Below are 23,061 nucleotides of genomic sequence, written 5' to 3' on the forward strand. Positions count from 1 at the left end.
AATTTAGAAATTTCGAATTCTGATATGTATATTATAACATTGAATTAGGGAAAGTTGCAATCATTTATTCATATACTTGTCCACCCGTGAGCTACGATGAAGTGAACTGCTAACATCCCTGACTATGCATGGGGGCTGATCAATCGTGTCTTTTTTAAATGAGTACATGGCAGTTTCATGGGTTTATTCCACTGCTGATACTGATGGATAATGTCCCGATACGTTCTTGTAAGTCAGTGACATAGCTTGTCACCGGATTGTTTGTTTGTTTATTTGATGTTTAACGCCGCACTCAGCAATATTATGGTATATGACGGCGGTTGTCACTGGAGATAACCCGGTTGCCCATAGCTTATGTGGTGAGATAAAAACGTGTCAGAAATCTTTGATTGTTAGATTGAATCTCAGATGCACCGTGAATATGTTAATAGGTTTTCAGCAACCTATGCGAGATCCTGAATCTCACCAAGGTGGGAAACACTGAATACCTACATCACTTTCTCCCACATAACTGAAACACTGTTCAACGCAGCGATAAAATATAAACCACTCACTGACTTACCAACAACATATGAAACATGCAACCTACAAACATCTTGTTTCAGAGTCTGCTCCCATTCTTTCCACCAACAGACGCGTTCCAGTGGAGGGTGTCAGTTTCAGCATCACCTGTACGCTAGATGCGTCTATCAGTAAAACAACCCGCTTCTATAAGGGTGTTATAAAAGTCCAGGGAGCCTGCTCATCATCAGGCAGCTGTTCTTCTCCTGTCTCAGGATACTCTGTGAGCCTGGACAGTACATCCAGGATCCTGACTCTTGACATCACATCACCAGATTCCACCAGAGACAGCGGGACATGGAGATGTAATGATGGTGACACAGTGTCAAATATGATCACACTGTCACAGTTTGCAGGTGGGTTACATGTGTTTGAATCACGTGCACGTGTTGGTTAATGGCGACAATGAAACTAAGCAGAAGAACTGATTTGTAAATAAATACAATTAGAGAGTAGACAACGCGTCGTAACTTACAAGAAAGTTAAAGTTGCTGTGTGGGAAAGATAACGAACATATTTCTAAGCTAATTTTACACTGTTTACCAACCTCCCCCAATCAGCCCAAATGTTTTGAATATACCAGTCGGGGACATCGCACAAATCACTCCCAACTTTACAAACGTACAGCACAAATGAACAGAAAACAATTCTCCCACGTTAAACTCACACAACATGATATATCTGGGATACTGGTCACAACAGTGTTAAATTCAACTCATCCCCGGTCTCAATACCACGAATCTAGGCTATCAGAATAAGTGTACATTATATCTCATACATATACATTGTAATGAGATAGACTCGGATGTTTATATTCAATAATCATTGTCTTAGTTATAGTATCAGTTTTAAAAGTCCTAGTCAGATGGTGAAGTATTCAGGGCGGCCGTACAGTGTGGTCCTGTGTAGATTCTATTCTTGAGTGACTGGACTGTGTGAACTTTGATGTAGTTTATAGATCTACACAAGAAATATAATTGTCTATATCTTTCTTACCAGCTGTCCTGGACTGGAGCTCTGTGACATTCTCTCCACAACTGACTTCTCTCCCGTCCTCCGTGACCCCAAAGAACAACATCTCCGTCACAACGACCACCCCGTGTGCTGCCCCTGCCGCCGTCATCACATGGAGATACCAACAGGTAGGGGGTTGATGTATTACATCAACTTGTGTGATTGATTCAATTAACATGATGTAATGATTGTTTCATTTCAGCTCACCTTGACGTCACCCATGGGCCCGTCCCTCCTCCATTTTCTCATCTCTGGGTATTGAACAAATACTATGACTTTGTACTTTATACTACTACTCTTCAGCCAACACACTCACCCTCTCCTCACCTCCTGTCTCACCCCTCCTCACCTCTCCTCCCTCTTCACCCCTCCTCACCTCACCCGCCCTTATCAGCTCACCTTGACATCACTAATAGGCCCCACCACCCGTCCCTCATGACTGACTAAAAAGCTCTTCTCCTGATATACATAACATAAATACAATTTGTTTTACATATCTATTCCTCCTCTACTTCACCAACCTCCTCCAATTTCTCATCTCTGTCTATTGACCCCTCTGTCAAACCTTAAACTATGCCCTTGTACCTTATCCTCCTACTCTTCAGCCCTCACACTCACCCTCCTTCTCACCTCTCACCACCTCTACTCACCTCTCACCACCTCTCTCTCCCCCTCCTCCTTTCAGGGGCGGTGGGGTAGCCTAGTGGTTAAATGTCCGCTCGTTACGCCGAAGACCCGGGCTCGAGTCCCGAAATGGGCACAATTTCACAGAAAACCTACAAAGCCCTAAAACTAACCTCAGGTGCAGCAACAGGTACTTCACAAGAATCACATGAACATCAAACCCTGCTTAAACATCAAACGTCACTGAAAAAAAAATCCAACCCTACTACGACCAGCAGCTATCCCTAAAATTCGAACAGCCTGGGACAGCTGGGCCTATATATACACTGATAGATCCAAGAATCCTATCAACAACAGTGAGGGCTACCAGAGGCATATTTATAGCCAAACCCGAGGTAGATTCGGTCCGTCACTATTTACTGCTCAATTGGAGACAACTCATTACACACTCAAAATGGTACTGGAACTGCTGGAAGCCTCGCTAAGTGCACGTTTAGCGATCAGCGGTAGAAACTCAAAACCGAGACCAAATACAGTCAATAATATTATGTACGAATATACAAAACCAAAGGACCAGGGAAAACAGGCGAAGATGTGTTGGATCCTGTCGCACATAGATATTCATGTAAATGAAAAAAACAAAAAAACTGGCGAAGCAAGCGTCTTTCAATAAACCAGAATCCATTGCTCACTTCCGACAGGCTTTGTTAAAACAAGAATCAGCATGAATTACATTTAGATCAGTTAGATCCGCAATTTGCCCCAGATCTCCTGAAGCCAAGAGATACAATAACGAATGCCAAAGTAACTCTCTTTCTGAGAGATGGACAGCTACGCGAACATATATGAACACAGCAGCCCAGGAAATTCTATCAATTTCTAAAAATCCAAATGAAAATCATAACAATACCATAAAAGACAATCCTAAAACTCACAATATGCATGTGTACTCAACTCACACACATCAATCCCAAAGAGGACAGGTCGGCTGTAATTACTGGGGGCACAAGGTGACCTTTTAAATGCTTAAAGTAACAACACAATCCTTTCCCCCGTGTAGGTTGTATGTCATTATCAATATTAACATGCTATGTTTATCAAGCAGGGTGGGGCCCTGCCCTTCGCGTTTTTTTATAAATATGTATCACCAGAAAGAGTTAATATTTTATGTTGTGATTATATGAAATCATCAGGCCCTTTATGCACATCCCTCTTGAAAAACAAAATGACGTTTGAACTGTTGTCCTGAAAAAAACTGTTACAATTAGATATTGATATAGACATTACAATATATATTATTACTACAATGTCAGTTATGTATACCATGAAATGTTATTCATGCAACAAACGCAAGGTCCATTTCTGCATAAGGGGAAACAGTGCTCTTACTTTATTTACGATCTATGAATCCGATATTTCTTTATTCTGATGGAGTAAAATTAATTATTTTACTGTTTTATGTTATATTTACCATTATTCCCTCAGTCAGGTCACACCAACAGAAGACGAATCTGATTATGTGACACTATCTATCCACTAATTGCTATCATTATGTCGTAAGAAAAGAAATAGTTCTGGAATGTGACCGGAATCGAAAAAGGTATCAACTGTTCCAAAGTATGTTCTGAGGAAATGTTTTTTTAATAACAAACTCTTTCTTTCATGTCTTATCAGTAAATAAAGACGAGCTTCTCTACCTGCAGTACTCTGGATAAATATTGCTCATTTATTTACTACACTGCAGTATCAGCCAGATTCTCTACTACTGTTTTGTGTTTGTAGGTTCAGTGTGGCGTAATTACATCTTCCTCCCAGGGAGCATGTCAATCAGGCCAGGTCCAGACAACCAACACTCTGTTTCCACCAGAAAACACAGCCAATTTCTGTAACTACTGTTTTGTGTTTACAGGGTGTGAGTGGCGTCTCTCCCAGCAGTACATCTTCCTCCCAAGCATCATGTCCATCAGGCCAGGCCCTGACAACCAACACCCTGTCTCCACCAGGAAATACAGCCAGTCCCTCTAACTACTGTTTTGTGTTTACAGGGTGTGAGTGGCGTCCCTCCCAGCAGTACATCTTCCTCCCAGGGATCATGTCCATCAGGCCAGGTCCTGACAACCAACACTCTGTCTCTACAAGGAAACGCAGCCAGTCTCTACAACAGACAGATGTCTCTCACTGTCAGTGTGGAACACGACTCCTTTGACCCGCCCACATACACTAAGTCTGTCACTTCAAATACAATACAGTTCCCTGGTGAGTGCACATCAACTCCAAGTGTCCCTGATGTTGACTCATGGCCTGTATTGTAGCAGCAAGAAAAAGAAGTTTCACGTTGTCGAAAGCAAAATGAGTTCTTGAAAAATTCATGGAAGTTCACAATACTTTTCAAAATGATTATCTGTGTATGCCACACTGAATCTATCTCATCCAGTGTGTTTAAAATATAACATAGATGCCAGAAATAAGAAGTTACAAAGCGGGATCTATTTTACTTTTATGCCTGAACAAGGGTCACGTTGACCATGTCAATGGATAATAATTGAGAAATGATACACATTCTTGGTTGGAGTTCAATATTTGTAAGTATCAGTTGATCTGAAAGACAGATAATTGTGTCGGTATTAGCCTTCACAATATATTAAATGGTCGATTTGAATACAAATAGCAATTATAGAAGTAGGAGATGAACCTTTTATATTTTCAGTGTTGACGTATTCTGCCTATGAGGATACGCGACCATTACAGTTAATTATTTCGTAATAACCATGTAAAGGTAAATAATGAGTGATGTGGCATAGGTCAAGTGTAATGTTTTAGTTGTGTTGAATGGAGGCTGTCACCATATGGATAGAGTTCATTGTGGGTATTCCTGCTTTTGTAAGTCAAACCATACCTTCCTGTATTTAACTCTCTCGAAAATAGGAAAACGGAACCCTCTCGCGCAGATTCCTTGTATTCATTATCCATACAGTTTCATTTGGGGAAACTGAAGGAGGTAACCCTTGTAGCAATTAGTTCTAAAACATACACCTCTTTTATGAGTTTATATTGTACTACTGACACGTGGGCCCAAACATTGTGAACCGGCAAACACGACCTCACAGTCTGTAATCTACTAGTGCTAAATATACATTTCGTACTCGTCGGTTTGGTGAAAGAAGTGCTTCCTTCTTTGGGGGCATTTCACTCATCAGCAAAAGCATGTTGATTCCACACGCCTGGCAGACCAATCAAAGTTCAGGATTCCAACATGTCATGGTAGAAAAAAACATCATATGTATGCCAAATAAATGTGTTTATAGTCTAGTTGCTGTCAGGTTGTCAACAGTATATTCATGAAGTAGTATGTATGTCTTACCATTAGCAAATATTCTTAAAAACAATAAAAAACAGGTTGCAGTTTCCCATTCGTTCAATTCCATCTTTCAGTTAAAGCTATGTTGTTACTATCTGCAAAGACGGAAACGTATCGATTTGTTACCCGTACATGCAAGCATGATGACATTATTACGTGTAATATTGATTTAATAACATGGTCTTGAAATAGTAAATGTTTACATATGTATGGTCCAGACTCGATTATTTACAGACCGCCGTCATATAGCTGGAATAGTGCTGAGTGCGGCGTTAAACAACAAACCAACTAACCAACTATATGTTTGATGCAAGCATGACGACATTATTATGTGTAATACTGATTTACCAAATTAATTCAGATATATATTATGATATGGCCTTGAAACAGTAAATGACTAGATATGTAAAGGACTACTATGTGATATCAAGTGCCAATGTGTTCACGTCTTACAGTCCCAGTAAACTCTGTGACACTGACAAACATCAACTCTGATAATGAGGAGATAGGACAAGCAGCGGGTCAACCGCTGACCTTGACCTGTGTGACCTCAGCCAGCTTCCCGACTTCTTCTGTGACATGGGTGACCTTGCCACTAGGAACCACTCCTACAGTCAGCACAGAGACGACATCTGGTGTCCTGGTGAAGACAACAAGCTCCGTCACATTCACTGTCAGTAGGACTGACCAGGGGAGGAGCATTCACTGGCAGGCTGAAAACATCAACGGCCAGACATCCCCACAGTCTAACAGAGCAACACTGGAGGGTTGGTGTAAGTTGACATAGTCAAACATAGACACACTTGGGGTTTGGCGAACGTACACACAGTCTAACAGAACTGCACTGGAGGTTTTGTATAAGTAAACATGTATCTATAAGGTCTTGTGCAAGAAGTCCCAGTCTGACAGTGCTACACTACGGGTTTGTCGTTAGCAGATATGTATCTATGAGAGGATCAGACACGGTCTATCAGAGCAATGGTAGAGCCTTTGTGACAGTAGATTATATATCATAACGTTTGTATAAGTACGTTTTGTCTTACAGAGCCATATATTAATGTCTGTGGGCACAGGAAAACAGCCCACTGAATGTTTAATGTAGTAGATATGTATGAGTTAGTGGTCAGATAGTCTGATTTAGCAATGCTATAGCTTTCGTGAACACTGACATATGTCTGTCAGGGCTACGCTGTAATTAGGCAACACAGTAGTTATATATTTCAATATTCCGTTTTCCAGTTGGACCAGAACAGGTTTACGTCACAATGCCAGAGAACAGTGTAGTTTTCGAGAACAGAAACCTGACCTTGACCTGTACTACCACAGCTTATCCCAATCTGACCTTCATCTGGGACTACAGTGATGGAACACCTGTAGATGGCAACGCAGGGTCTGTGTCAAGGTCCTCTACCAGGTGGTCCCAAACTCTCACCTTCAAGCCAAATAAAGACAAGACAGCTGTGAGATGTCAGGTCAGAAACACAAGAACATCGGCAACACAGACTGGTTCTGTGTCAATGGATGTCAAATGTGAGTTTTCAAAGATGATTTCCATTTATTAAGGGCATTCAGGACATTATCAGTTTGTTTAGAAGTTACAAAACAGAACCTTTATGCACAACTCTTCCTCCCTGCAACGGCTGGACATCATGTTGTAAATCTGTTCACTATATGATGACAAACGAGGAAGGTTAACTGTGATACGTTCAGTCTTCACTATTACATCTCTTACTTTATGCATTGTCATATATAGTAACCAGGGCACGGGGGGCTCGGTCGTCTAAGGCGTCCCGATTCGCTGTGCAGAGTTGCATCCCTTGGGTACGCCAGAAACCTATGGTTGTTGGTTCGAATCCCGGTTCACCCAGATTATGTTTCTAAGTTTGTCAGCACCATACCCGTGCTCCCGGGGTTCCCTCCCACATTAAACTGACACGCCGTGATATGACTGGACTACTGTTAAAAGCGGCGTTAAACCAAACTCACTCACTTATAGTAACCGTCTTGGTTGTTCCCGTTTCAGACCCCCCATCTGATGCTCCATCCATCACAAAGTTTGAGAATGTGATGTTTGAAGGAGACCCGGAGACAGTCAGCTGCTCGGTGACAGGAGGAAATCCTCTAGCTACGATCACGTGGTCCTGTACGGGCACTGGATCAGCATCAGTCAGTGACAGTGGTCAGAGCAGGACATCTACTCTTTCCTTCACTGTCAGTAGGAGTCAGAACAGTCAGCAGTGTCAGTGTCTGGGGGTGTGGCAGTATGGAGGATACATATACAACCTCTCTGATGTCAGGACCTTCAATGTCAGTTGTGAGTAAATCTTACAGTTTCTTGAGGGTGAGATAGCTGCAAAGGTTAATTCCCCCTCATTAACATATGTATGGAGTATGTAGCACGTCTGAAGTCAGGGATCCCTTGATATGCCACGGATTGACAGCATATCCAAAAGTCCCCCCCATCACTCATTGTCTAACAATTTGTAAAAATGATTTAACACGAATCAACCACCAAAACTTGACGGTAGATTGGTGGCTTTAAATCTTCAGGTGTGCGATCTCCTGTCCGATTGCTTGCTGAGGATAGAGTAAAACTATGTACAAGATCTTTTACCGCAACCTATCATCTCAGTGTTGTACAATAGTTAAATGTTACAGTTAATAACAATAGACCTCTGCAGAGATGCATTACTGTCGTATGTGGGCATGGAAATGTATGTGTTGTTTTGGCATTTTAGAATCGATGTATGATGTATGATACCTATATCAAGAACTCTGTCTTCAGTAAATATGAAATCAATACATATTTCATGTGATACTTATTATATATTGCAGGTCCCACAAACCCACAACCATTCAATGCCGAATGTAACATGACAGGTGTAATAGCAGGAACCACAATAGGAACCCTCTTTCTCACCCTGCTGATTGGAGGGCTAGTTATGACGGTCTTCTATAGGAAGAAGATCAGGTTTGGAAACGTCTTGACAGGTATATTGTCAAATCTCATTTTTATCGTATAAAAGTATTACAGATAGAATCTGAAGTGGTGTGGTGATATTTACAGACGGGATGTTTCCGTTCAATGTGACGTCAATCGCTAAAATGTGTAAAAGTGTAAAGAAAGAAACGAATCTAAATCATTACTGGCTGAGTGACAGAAAGAGAACATCCAGTTTGGGAATGAATATATAATTTATAACAAGATATACCGTTGTGGACCAGTAACTGCTTCTATGAAGTGTGTTGTTTTATTAATTCATATTAAGAAATATTAAGTAATGTACATGGAAAAACATGTTTGTTGGATAAAGTCATTCACTTTTCACATTCTGATTTTTGATGTGTGTATTACAGTGTACTATATATGAAGTCTCTATTTTTCAGGAACTACTTCACAAAAAAGGTAGACTTGATGTATGACTTAAACGTTTTTTAAAAAAAAAATGTCATATAAGGTAAATGTCCTTTAAAATAAAAAAAAGTAATAAAATATGATGTGAAGGAATCCCTTTCCAGTATGAATTGTCATAAACCGATCTTACTTACTGTTGTAGCACCAGAAATACTGAAGCTGAAGAAATGGAAAACATAGGATATTCATCTGTGGGTAGGTTGAAGTCAACGTTGCTGGTCAGATAGATTGTTTTGGTCACGATTATGCCCGAGCCTAATCCGCATTGATACCGTTATTATAGGTTCATATTGATTTGTTACAGATCATATCAACAGTCCAGCTCACTGCTCAAGCATGGATACAGAAGTGTCGGAAAAACAACATTACACACAGTTGAAGATTTATGAGAATACAAACGGTAGATTGATACTTTGACATTATATACAATGCAGTTGGCAGTCGTAAGCTCAGTTCTGCCAGATTATCAGCATGCTATTAAACGTTGTTTTACGTTCAGACGAGTATTCAACATTTGAATTTGTTCTTCTGAAATGTGTTACGAATCATATTTTCAGTCGAGCCCAAAGCAGAGACAAGTACCTACGAAGACATGACTGAAGCGCCTCCTGCAGCTTACGAGTCCATCAGCGCATCTCCTTACCAGAACAGTGGTGCCCAACCTTCAGGTATCCACAGCTTATAATATCTATACGCTTCAGAAGAATGTTAGCTCAAACACTAAAGTTTATACAAGAAGCGATCTACAATTTCAAACAAATACCTTTGTTTCCTCCCCTGTCCTGTTCTGTTCTGATATTTTGACTTTGGGCACAATCTGTACACAATAATGTGTCACAATGAAATGATATTCCGGACCTTCATTTTTTCTGATGCAATTTCAGATCCTGACTTTGGGAACAAGTAAACACGCACTAGATGTGATGACATCACTGGACAGTATTGCACAGCGCATGAATTGAAAATTGTGTTTACCATTCACATAGTGTCATTTTCATTTCAATATCCTTTGTTATTTAATATATTATCTGCGTTGCATATACTATCTCATAGCATATGACATTGGTATATATTATAACACTTGCATGGACTATATACAAATATTCTGATACTAATTTCGATCCAAGGTTGGATAGTGTTCGTCATTTTGTGTGGTTTTGGTATAGATGAGCACATGCGATGAGATGTAACTATGAATGATCTCAAACAGAAAAATATATTGACTCTATATAGCGGTCCTTTGTACGATTACAAATATTTATAAAAGTAAGCGAACTTCAGTGAACTTACCAATTCTGATGAGGTTGTAATATCAACTAAATTATAAATGGTCTATCATGTATGAAATCCTGTCAGATAGGTTGGCTGGTAGCCTAACCAACTCTCTTCAACTCTACCCAACTCTCTTCAATTTCCTAATTATACGAATATGCCTGTAAGCCCTTGTTGTGTTGTTTTTTTTCAAACTAGCAAGCTCTATAAACACACAATCCTGACATGAGCCTGACTCATCAGTTTGACAGTTGTAGCCAGGCTGTGTAGCCGCAACTGCAAACTAACTGCGTTAAGTCATTTCAGCATACACGCTGTTGTTTAATAGAGTTAAGATATCTAAACACCACAAAAATGATAACATTAACAAATGTTTCCTATTAGCTGTGATTTCCAAAAAAGTCAGTGGTCTGTATTCAACTCACAGGGATGTTCTTGTGTTCATGTCAGAAGTGATGCGGCTCTCTGTTTACATTTTGTGCATGTTGAATCCATACGCACTTTGCTTTCATTGTAAGGACACATATACATGGATTAATGCTGCAGATAATTATCCTTTGTAATAAATAGGCTACACAACTCGTGCCCAATTCAAGTCTATGTCCCTCATAAAGAATCTTTCTTAGGATCGGGACAGGTGAAACATTCCACTTGAGAGATAAATGGGATATGATATGGTCAGTTCGTTTAATACCCTATATATTTTTACATTTGAACATTCAACTTTGTGAACTCTTTTGAAGTTAACATGCAAGATCAGCCATAAGAAATCACATTTAACTACGAATCCAATTTCACAAATTTTACTTACTATAAGTTATAAAGAGACATGTTCATTGCCTGTTTGCATCTTATTTCCCCTGCTAGGGAAATGATTCACATGAACAATAAACATTGAATCACACTAAATAATGTCAGGTTTGTAAAATTAGAATCATGCACATTAAATACACTGCCATAGTATCACAAACTTTACCTTAAGGCGTTAGCTGGTCGGTATACAGACTATCCAACGTTTTCTAAAATATGTAATATTGATAATTTACTGTGTAATTGTAATTCATATCAACTTCAACGCCAAATTCAAACTCATAGAGCCAAAATGGGAAAGTACTGCTATGTTAACATTTTCCCGTAAAATATGATGAATACTATTTTACATCATGAAATATTTTAACATGCGTGTAAAATGTTTGGCAATTTAACAACATTATAACTAACATATCAGAAACAAAATCGAATTTACTGGAAATTGCTGTACGGACCATGGTGGGCGAACGTCGAGGCCACTCATCCACCTGTACAAAGCATCATTCTTATATTACCATAGTGATAGTGAAATATTTTCAAGCCATCAGCTAATTCAAACATGTTTTGAATAGTTTTCAATATGTAGGTGTCAGAATGGGCCCCTTATCTATTCAGGCGTTTGAATATCATGTCGGTAGTTATAGTGAACCTTCTGATGCTTTATATTGAACCTTGTTATGAACACCAGAGAGTTGCCATATATGTGCACATTGTAAGCCTAGGTCGGTGACACGGAACCACATTAATGACGTTTTGTACGGGCCTTGGTATATCGACAGACAAGTCAATGTGGAGAATATTCAGTTCAGCAAAGGACGCATGGTAACTGGTGTACGATCTGATAACACACAAGGTAGTGAAATGTCGGTTACAATAGTATTCGTTGGGCTGCCTACATTTTTGCGAAGTTTGGTGGCTGATTATTGCCATTTCTTTTACGGGGGCTGCAGAGGATGGTTGACTTGACTCGCGACTGCCGTGGTGAATGGCAGGACAACATACTAGGATGACAGAACAACGCATCACATGGCGTCACAACGCAAATAATTGACAACATGAACGACCAGATTAAACAATGTTGGCTGGTTAGTGTCATATTGTATCATGTGTGTTGATAGTGAGTGAGTGAGTATGGTTTACGCTGCTTTTAGCAATATTCCAAGAATATCACGGCGGGGACACCAGAAATGGGTTTCACACATTGTACCCATGTCGGGAATCGAACCCGGGTCTTCGACGTGACGAGCGAACGATATAACCACTGGGCTACCCGACCGCCCCGTATGTTGATATAATGCCATAGCGTCAATAACATATTAAGCTGCTGTGACAAATTGGTTGAGCTATTGGTGAATTGATATAATGTTTTATATTTATATTAAATATTTTTTATATTTGTCTTGACACATAAACAGCATAGAAACAAATAAAAAGAAACCAGTAACTTCTGTTGATCCGAGTTATGTTTGCCTACACTCGGCCCATCAACATGGGCAAGTTATACTGAGATGATTAATATATTTGCTCAAGTTGTGTATTTGTCTCGGGACTACAGGCATATAATAACCTGTGTGGCAAAGTCGTGAAACGTACATGTGCAAGGATCTGGCACAAATTCTTAACTGGAAATGTGTATACAGATTCACATTGATAGCAGTCTCTGAACCGTAATCTACAACAAGAGGATGTTTTCGATTTTCGTATTATCAATTTCCACTTTGTGTCGAGCAATATGGCATCTACAATTCGAAACTGCTCATACAATGTCCAGTCACGTTCAACTTAACCAAGAAGCTACACGGTCAAGAAAGTTCGTACACTTGAACTATCCATGTTTATACAAGTGGTTACTCGTACAAAGAGGAAATATTCAAATTGCAGTGACAGCATGGGGAAAAGAACGGTGATGATTTAATTATATTCTGTTTTGTTTAACATCGCTCTTTGCAATATTCCAGCGATAGTACGAGGGTCTGTAAACAGTCGTGTCTGAACATGACAATCTAGTTACTGACATTGTCATAACCATAAATCTAATAATTGGTTTATTTATACAGCACTTAAAAAGACAAATACAAAAGCCAAAGATGCTTATAATATATCTTGACTTGGGGTTTGGATGTTGAAAGTGTTTCCTCATTCTTGAGATTGGAAGTTCATTCCAATTCATTGCCGTAACAGATCTAAACGATTCAGTGCAAAATGTTTTACGATTGAATCTTGTAGCACTTGATTTGAGCTTGATCTGAGACACCACCTGGGTTGACATTGGGACACATGAGTAGTGGAGTTTTTCTCTGAAGAATAGTAGTACGACAATCATAATAGTTTGTACACGATAGCTGCTTGTACAGGTTTACAGTGCAGAGATCTTAGATATTTTTTGGGGGGGCTTTCGAATGTTGATGTCTAGGTAACCATGTGGTCAGTCTTATTTTGAACTCTCTGCAGGCGTCTGATGTTGTGTGTTACAGTAATCCAAACGACAGAGGAGAAATGATCTTGAGCAGCTGCTGTGCCAGGAGCCAGGAGATGGCAAGATTGGATTGTTTTAACACTTTCGTTACAAAGGCAGCCTGAAAAATTCATGATATCGATGATGACAGGAATAAGAACATAAAACTGCTTTATCCGTTTGGCTGGAATCAGATCCAGTTTACATGTTGTTGGCTTGACTCGCAAGGGAATGGACTAGATTCTCAGACACCGGTTCAAATTCAGCTAGCTGTACACCATTAAAACGTTCAGAATACACGTCATCAACACGTGTATCATTTGCTTCACAGGTTTGTAGAGATCTGAGGTCAGCCCTGATTTTAACAATCTTGCCTGTGAAGAATGATTTGTAATTTTCCGAGAGATAACATCGTTTTCTTCTTTTGGAAGTGAAATGATTGTGTTCATCCTTCCTTAAACGTGTTGATAGTTGAGACCAGGGAACCTTTGCATTGTTCATCCTAGACAATATCGTCTCATGAGGAGTAAGGGGATTTGGCCTCCTGGATAACTCTCTTTAAAACTGATCTTCTACACTTAAACATATGTCTATGGATCTGTTGTCCTGATTGTCTCCATTTCCTTTCTGCGTTTCGTCTCGTTTGTTTTGCTGTTGGTATATCTGCATTATACCACGGAACATGAGGGTTGACATGTTTGTGTTGTGTGACTGGTGGCGCATGCTTATCTCACAGCTCCCTCTTTGTTTAGTTTTACACCTCTGAGAGTTCACCAATGCTTAGATTCTAAAAATTCAGCTCCAAATTCATCGAGAGATATGCAGTCATAATGCGACATGTTACTGTTTTCTTGATTGGTGGTGGCTGTTTCAGATGGAGAATGAAATCTAGAAATGGTCTTACATTTGGCGGTCTTCCTTTGTCCCTATGTATAAACCGATGTAATTAAAGTTGTCTCCAGTAGTTAAGTACTTCGGTCTGGAACCCCTCAGGATTCTGGAACCACTCAGGATTCTGGAACCAAGATGGCGGCACATCCGTTTCCGGTCACGTGACCTGCGCAGTGCATGATGGGACTCTGCGCGTGCGCATCCAAGATGGCGTCGCTTCCGTTTCCGGTGGCGTGCGCCTCCAAGAGGGCGTCGCTTCCGTGTCCGGTGGCGTGCGCCTCCAAGAGGGCGTCGCTTCCGTGTCCGGAGGCGCGCGCCTCCAAGAGGGCGTCGCTTCCGTGTCCGGAGGCGCGCGCCTCCAAGAGGGTGGCGCTTCCGTGTCCGGTGGCGCACGCCTCCAAGAGGGCGTTGCCTCCGTTTCCGGGGGAGGGGTAGGGGGAAAACCCGGAGAAGCGCACGTCAAAGGTGAACGGGATCGACATGGAAAGAAGCGCGTCAAACATCGTTTTGTGGTTGTTGTTGTTGTTCTAAACATAGACGTGGTGAAGGGAAGGTGGTGGTGAAGGGAGGGAGGGAGGGAGGAAAGGAGGAGGAGACGGGTTCATGGTGTGGGTGGGAGGGTCGTCAAAGCAAAGGAGGAAAGTTGTCTTTCGGGAGAGATGGGTGGCCCTGAAAAGGGCCGTTGGAAAACAAACTGGAAACAAGCTGGACAAAGGTTGTCTCCTTGATTACATTACTTTCCTTGATCTCGATACTAGATAATAACACGGACCACCCCAACAGTCGGGTATGTCAATTCCGCGTTGAATAGTTTGTTGTAATGCTGACATAGCCTCAGACTTGTTCTTAAACCAGTGTGGGCTCTGCGATAGGATCGTCTCCGATTCACCCCGTGGGTAGCCCACTATTGTCCACGAATAGACTTTCATCCTCCGCTGGCATTGTTGACTGTCGGTCTGGCACGTCAGACAGTTGCATCGAGACGACATGGTTGATCTCTCCTTCAGTGCTCGACTGTGACGGTGTGCGTGGCTTCGCTCTTTTTATAGGAGAGGCACTGACACCCTGTTTCCTGATTGGTCGAAAACGCATCGTGCTGATGGGTTCTTTCCGACAGTTGGTCTGAGCCCCTGGTTTTCTAAATCGGACCGACCGTTGTGTTTCTTTTTTTTCATAAGAAATTGTATGGGTCATGGGAGAGATAGGAAGAAAAAATAACAGATAAAAGAGAAAGGTCATGCTTGAAAGGATCAGTTGCCTGGTGTCAGTCAGCCAGAACACAGGATGGCATCACATGATGATGAAGAGGTCATGACCAGCCCTTTGACCCTACGCCATCCTTTTACGATGTTCATTGCAGGACCCACGGGATCAGGAAAAAGTTCCTTTGTGAAATCATGTATGGAGCAGATGCATCGCCCCGAGGTGTTGGATACGCCACCCCATCGCATGGTGTGGGTGTACAGCGAATGGCAACCGCTTCATCATGAACTGGAAGAGATGGCAGACCGCTTAGGGGTCGCTCTTGAGTTTGTCCACAGCATGAAAGAAGCGGATCGTGCCTTGCCCGAAAAAGGGGTGGCCCCACATTGGCTGGTCATCGATGATTTGCTGGGGGACAATACAAAAGAAGAAGAAACTGAAGTACTGCGATGGTTCACCAAGAAAAGTCATCACCGAAACACATCTGTGCTGTATCTCACTCAGAACTTGTTTGCTCAATCGCCGCAACATCGCACCATCAGTCTGAATGCTCACTACATGGTCCTCTTTAAAAATCCGAGAGATGCATCGCAGATCGACAGTCTGGCTCGCCAGGTGTTTCCAGGCAAAGTTCCTTTTCTGCGTGAAGCCTATGAAGACGCTACCCGAGAGCCTTACACTTACCTGTTCTTGGACTTGAAGCCCACCCCGTTGCAAGACCATCGCGTACGCGCCCGCCTGTTTTCGAGATCCGAATTACCCCTCGTGTATGTGCCGATCCTATGAGATGAAGAGACTTTCATAAAAGGAGGTGAACCCTCAGACCTTCCTTCAGTTGACCTACATCCATCATGGGGCAAAGACGGAAACAGATTCATCCTACGAAGGGAAAGAACAAAGACAAAGAGATGGTGAATGATGTCTATGACAGTATGGTCTCCCCCTCATCGCTACAGGGACTTGTGACCTCTGTATTTCACAAGACTCCTTCACCTCCAGGATCGTCTCCCTCTTCAATGGTACCCGTGAACATACATCGTCAGCAGCACCCATCACCACGTCCTTCAACATCATCAGCACCTTCGCCACCCTCGTCACCACATGATCTTCAACGCTTTCAACCTCTGCAACAGCAACAGCAGCAGCAGCAACAGAAGTCCACGCCAGGTCCGTCTTCCTCTTCGATGGTACCCTTGAACAAGCATCGTCAGGAACAACAACGGTCTTCCTCACCAGCACCCTCACCCCCACTCGATCTTCAACGCTTTCAACGTCTGCAGCAGCAGGACACCCCACAAAGGAAGAAAAAAGACAAGAGACCGTCTATTTTTCCGACAAGGGATGCGACAACCCTTGCCGTCAAAGGAAGAAATCGTCTTTTGCAGTGGTTTGCGATTGTCGTGCGGAACCTGAGAGCAGGACACATCCCATTGAAAGCTCAACATAAGACGTGGTTGCAGAGACATAATGATACCCTGGCTAAAATTGTCAATCCACGTTTGCCTATGGATGAACGTCTTGACTACCTGATGCAACGCAGTGGTAGTGGAACACTTGCAGGGGTCTTGACACGCATTCTGTTGCAATGGCAAAATTATCTTCAAGCACCACTCCTTAAACAGGGTAACACCAGGCGACACCGACCTACAACAACAACAACAACAACGATGACTACTAAGCCAAAAGTAAAGGCTCATGAAAATGTCATGAAAGCATATCAAGCTGATGCTCTCAGACGATTGGTGCACATGCGGACCCAAAGAAAGTCCAAGAAGTCAGATCAACAGTTGCAACTCCCTCCTGCCACTGCCTGATAAAAGAGAGAAGCTGCAGATCAGGTGACTCATTCCGACTAACACCTCCATGCAAGAAAGATGTCTCAGTGCCTCAGGAAACAGAAACACGCTCTGTGTCATTTGTGTGCTGCCGCTCCAGCCATGCGCAAAGCCATTCTCAAACATGCTCCTACCGATCTCATCCGTGCCCTTTGTGAATGTGTGGTGAACTTGTATGCAGGCAATATTCCCATGACCACGACGCAACGTCAAAACTTGCAACGACACGGTAAAGTCTTGAATACGCTCATGAAAAAACAAGTACCTCTAAGCAAGAAACGTAAACTTCTTCAACATGGAGGAGGATTATTAGGAGGACTCATACCTCTTATTGGTTCTGCCCTAGCCTCGTTGTTTGGAGGAATGTAATAAATGGTCTGACACCAGGAAGGTTGGGATCAGTGTGTGGTGTGCCACCATGAAGTACGCACGCAAGATGGTGTTGGTGCCTGAAGACACATGGCAAAGTCTACAAGCCACCAAACAACGTCATCGACAGACACTTCACACCCCTCTATTGGAAAAGAAACGTCTCCAAAATTTGGAAGAGATGGACGCGTTGATGCAGAGGTCACAGCAGCCTTTTCACATGCGGGAACAAGAATACAACCAACTGTTGCAACACATGCTAGAGTTGCAGCGCCAACAGCACAACAACAACAACCACAACAGCAACAACAACACCATCAAACCACTACAACCCAAAGTGACACCACCACTACCACCGTCATCACCATCAACAATGGACACCACAGGTAGACCTGCCCCTCCTCAACAAGTGATAGACGAAGTGGTCATGAGTGTTCCTAAAGCCATGTCCAGTAAAGCCATGAATTTGATGACAAGGATTCAAAACAATCCCGACTTGAGTTGGACTCCAGAGGGAACCCTGACCGTGGAAGGGAAACCTGTCCCTGGCACACACATGGTGGACTTGATCAACGATTTAGTGCGTCACCGGAAAACCAAAGAGGGACCTGCAGGTTGGACCATTTTGAGTCACCATTTGGCCAACAGTCATGTCCCTCATGAAATAATTGGAAATCCTCAACGATGGCAATGGATGCAGAAGCAGCAGCAGCAGCAGCAACACCATCCTCATGCCACACCAGAAACACCCATAACCCAGTTCTCCCTCCCCACGTTCTCCCCGCAAAGTCACAACGAGAGAAAAAGAAGGAGGAGGAGGCGGCAGCTGGATCCACAAGCGGAAGAAGAAGAAGATGAGATGCCACCCCCACCTCCTTCGTGGCAACTGGATCCACCAGTGGAGGAAGAAAAAGATGTGATGTCAACCCCATGGTTGATGACTCCACCTCCATCTGATACCAAACAGGACAGAGTCATCAACAGGCGAGGTTCATGGATACCCTTTAGCACCACCTAAGAAAAACAAATAAATCTCTCCCCTTCTCTATAAAAAGGCCATTCATGTAGGAAGTGGCATCAGTCTGAGAGAAATGAAGCGACAGGCCAAGACGCGACAGAGCATTCTTCCCTCTGCTGCTGCTGCAGGGAAACAAAACAAAGGATTTCCTACTTCCCTTTGGACGGCCTGGTTGGAAAAAACCTACTTTCATCCTGAACATCCTGCAAGTTTTGGAGGCTGGCGACCTTTGTGGAAAGCAGCACGCATCCACGCTCAAGATGCAAGAACCAGTAAAAGCAAGAAGAAAACCATGCCATCGCAAAGTCAAATCAAGCGTTGGTTGCAAACCAAAAGTACCTACACCTTGCACAAACCAGCCAGACGCTCCTTTCCCAGAGACCACTATCGTGTGGGAGGGGTCGATGAACTGTGGCAAGCAGACTTGAGTGACATGATTGCCTTTCAAGACGACAACGAAGGATTCAAATATCTGCTGTGCGTGATCGATGTGTTTTCAAAGATGGCATGGGTGCAACCCCTGAAGGCCAAGAGCAGTTCTGCTTTGACAGAAGGTTTTCAAACCTTGCTGATGCAACAAGCCAAAGATCGACTCCCTGCTCAATTGCAAACAGACAAAGGCAGAGAATTTGTCAACCGTCCTTTCCAGGCTCTCATGACGAAGCATGGCATTCATTTCTACACCAGTCAAAATCCTGAAACGAAAGCAGCCGTGGTGGAACGGTTTCAAAGGACTCTGAAAAATAAAATGTGGCGATACTTTACACAGCATGGGACCAGACACTATTTGAAAGTCTTACCCCAGTTGATCAAGTCTTACAACCGTCGTGTGCATCCGACCATTGGCCAGCGACCTGTGGACGTCCTCCCAGGAGATCCCCTGTCAGAAATTCGGGTGTTAGACTACATGGAGGAAAAACAACAACAACAACAACAACGGCTTCAGCGCAAAAAGAAAATAACAGCTCAAAGACTGTCGTCCCCCAAGACAAGATCCCCCTCTCTTTTACTGCCGGGCACCCGTGTACGTCTGAACAAAACCAAAGGCATCTTTGAGAAAGGTTATCTCCCCAATTGGACCACCGAACTGTTTACGGTGGACCGGTTGGTGACAGGGAGAACACCACCTGTGTATCGGATCAAAGATGATCATGGTGAAGTCCTCCAAGGAACTTTTTACCCTGAAGAAATACAACCCATCTTGAAAACAGACGATGTGTATGCCGTGGATCGCGTGCTAAAAAGACGTCCAGGACCGAAACAGGGTCAAGAAGGGGTCTTGGTGAAATGGACTGGTTACCCTGCCAGTTTTAATTCGTGGATCCCTGCAGATCATTTACAGATAAAATAAGGAGCATGCTGTCTCTCAGACTCATTCAGAGGGTGGACACACGCGATGACAGAACCGCCACCACCACCACCACCACCACCGTCATCACCTCTGCAGAGAAGCCTCTCAGCATCCGTGGGTACCGATGAACCACCCCTTGCTGCTGCACCTCGTCATCACCAGCGCCGACACTCACCTTGGTGTTGTTTTGGCATGACGTTACCCCGCAGTGAAGTCGTGTTTTTTGCTCAGATCATTGTGATATATGGCGTGATCATCATGAGCATGGTACAGTTGGCCTTGGATCACGGAGAGAAACAGTTGTGGACAGCCCTGCTCTCCAGTTGTTTGGGATACATACTTCCACCACCCACCTTGGCCGCCTCACCAGGCATACCCACGACGACCCCGTCCACCAGAAGACTTCAACTTGATACCTCATCCACCCAGAGTTTTCTACCCTAACTCACGTCATCATGGCTGCCACCTTTTTTTCGAAACAAGACTTTTACATGACCCTGCCCAGTGATGCCTCCATGGACATCTATCCAAACAACACCGTCAATGCGTATGAAATCAAGTTGCCTTATCCTCTGCATCTGGACCGTCAACAGTGGGAGGTGGGCGTCAGCGAAGTTCACTTTCCGATGACATGGTACAACGTCGCCCCACCCTTTGACTGGTTTGCGCTGAACCTCAAACTGAAAAAAGACACCCTTGTGTATGAAAGCGCGGGGAGCGCTATACCACAGCCACAGTATGGTGTCGTCCATTATGAAAGCAAGAAGATTCCTATCGACAAAGGCGTCTATTCATCTGAAGATTTGGTGAAAACCCTCAACCGTTTGATTCAGGAACATATTACGGATGTCTTGAAAGAACAGCCCTCAGACAGCGTCCAAAGTGATGGAAGACGGTTTGTCATTGATGTCAAGTATCCCGCAGATAGTCTTCGATTTGACATGCTTGAAGAAGTAGCAATCAATCATCCTCTCATGGGAAATACTGGTGGACCACTCTATTCCACGGAAGTGATCATGCCAAGTCCACTCTCGAGAATGCTCGGATTTGTTCAACTACCGCTCCTCGGTGAGGAGGACTATAAAACCTACACAGAGACGGCCGTTCCCTTGACTGCCTTGGCCCATTGGCAAGTGGGGGCTACTCCCATGACCGGTGGCTATGTGGAAATCACAGGTGACACAAAAGCACATCGTCTGTCAGGATTCGATACTGTGTACATTTACACCAACCTGGTCGAAGATCAAATTGTGGGCAATACGATGGCTCCCTTGCTGATCTACGTGCCTGTGTCAAAGAAGATGATGCAAGACAGTGTGGTGATTAAAAGCCCTCAGCACATTCACTACCTTGGGTTGCGTCATGGTTCCTTTGACGGTATTAAACTCTATATCATGGACGACACAGGGCGACCCGTGCCATTTCAAATGGGAAAAGCCATCGTGACACTTCACTTCAGACGCCGCTACTAACGCAGAAAACAACATGTTGGGACACGCAATGGCACACCAGATGAATCGAGGACAGTTTGGCCAGCGTGGGAGTGGTATCAAAGTATACAAAGGACGTTATCATCAACGTGGCAGTGGTCTTGGAGGTATCTTGAAGATGGCGTTGCCTTTCCTTAAATCTGCCGGAACATCTGTGCTCAAGATGGGTAAAAAGATCCTGCCTGGGTTGGTGAGTGATGTGGTTGGAGGCAAACGCAAATGGTCAGAGAGTTTGAAACATCGCGGCACAGCAGCCCTGATGGATGTCTTGGAGGAACGTGAGGAGCCGAGACCCCCCAAAAGCCGTAAAGTCGTCCCAACCACCACCACCACCACCACCCACCACAAACAGCGTAAAAGAAAAAGAAAAACGGTTTAAAGGTCAGTCCTCATCAGACTTTCAACCTGACCAGACGTCCTTCAAGGCAGAGAAAAGGGTGAAACATCCATCATCATGATGCGCCGAGATGCTTGCGAATGTTCAAAGGCCCAGTTGGATCTCTTTACTGTACCCCCTGTGTCCACCTCTGTGCAAGAGGGTCAGTGGATTCGCTATAGTCCCTTGGCACCACCCTCTGTAGCAGGACCACTCCAGTTTAACATTTCCAATCCCGTGAACGCTTACATTGATTTGAAACAGTGCTACCTGAGAGTATGTCTACGCGTGACGAAAGATGATGGCACGGATACCGTTCTAGCAGATAACCCCGTATCGACAGTCAACAATGTGATGCATTCCCTGTTTCGCGAAGTGCGGCTGCAAGTAGGACACAATCAGTTGGAGATCACACCCTCCATGGGCACTTACCCTTACAGAGCCTACTTGGAAACCCTTCTGAGTTATGGTACAGGAGCCAAAACATCTCACCTTCGATGTCCTGGATGGTTCACCGACGATGCTGGTAAAATGGACGTCTTCAATCCTGATGCAGATGCGAACACTAGAAACACAGGTGTCAGAACGCGACGCGATCTTATCGTACCCACCAAAGAAGTGGAACTTACAGGCCGTCTACACTGTGACCTGTTTCTTCAAGACCGTTATCTGCTGGATGGTGTCCCTATGAAACTGGAATTGCTACGAAGTCCCGATGAGTTCTTCTTCATGTGTGCTGCTGATGGTGCCTACAAACTAGCGCTGACCAAAGCCGAATTCTATGTGCGTCAGCTCAACATCGATCCTGCTGTCCGAGAAACACACGTGTCCAGTCTGAACGCTGGGGTGACTGCCAAGTATCCCCTTTCACGTGTGCATGTGACTACCCATGACATCCCGAGAGGCGGTAGGGACTTTCACAAGGATCACCTCATCGGTGGCCAATTACCAAAACGCGTGGTCCTGGGACTGGTGGACAATAGTGCCTACGTAGGAAGCAAAGAGAAGAATCCGTACAA

The 23,061-nt window shown here is 43.5% G+C and overlaps 1 protein-coding gene across 1 annotated transcript; it reads left to right on the forward strand.

Moving 5' to 3' along the window:
- The first annotated feature begins 823 nt into the window (after window positions 1-823).
- LOC139458214 (uncharacterized) lies at window positions 824-9,879 on the forward strand. The gene is made up of 12 exons (XM_071239560.1): window positions 824-917; window positions 1,561-1,703; window positions 4,245-4,455; window positions 6,013-6,330; window positions 6,797-7,087; window positions 7,581-7,871; window positions 8,393-8,548; window positions 8,945-8,963; window positions 9,115-9,167; window positions 9,277-9,372; window positions 9,530-9,640; window positions 9,857-9,879. The coding sequence occupies exons 1-12, from the start codon at window positions 893-895 to the stop codon at window positions 9,877-9,879; spliced, it is 1,737 nt and encodes a 578-aa protein (XP_071095661.1). The 5' UTR covers window positions 824-892.
- The last annotated feature ends 13,182 nt before the right edge of the window (window positions 9,880-23,061 follow it).

Source organism: Haliotis cracherodii, unplaced genomic scaffold (assembly GCF_022045235.1).
Source record: "Haliotis cracherodii isolate W230 unplaced genomic scaffold, xgHalCrac1.p SCAF_12, whole genome shotgun sequence".
NCBI classification, from domain to species: Eukaryota; Metazoa; Mollusca; class Gastropoda; order Lepetellida; family Haliotidae; genus Haliotis; species Haliotis cracherodii.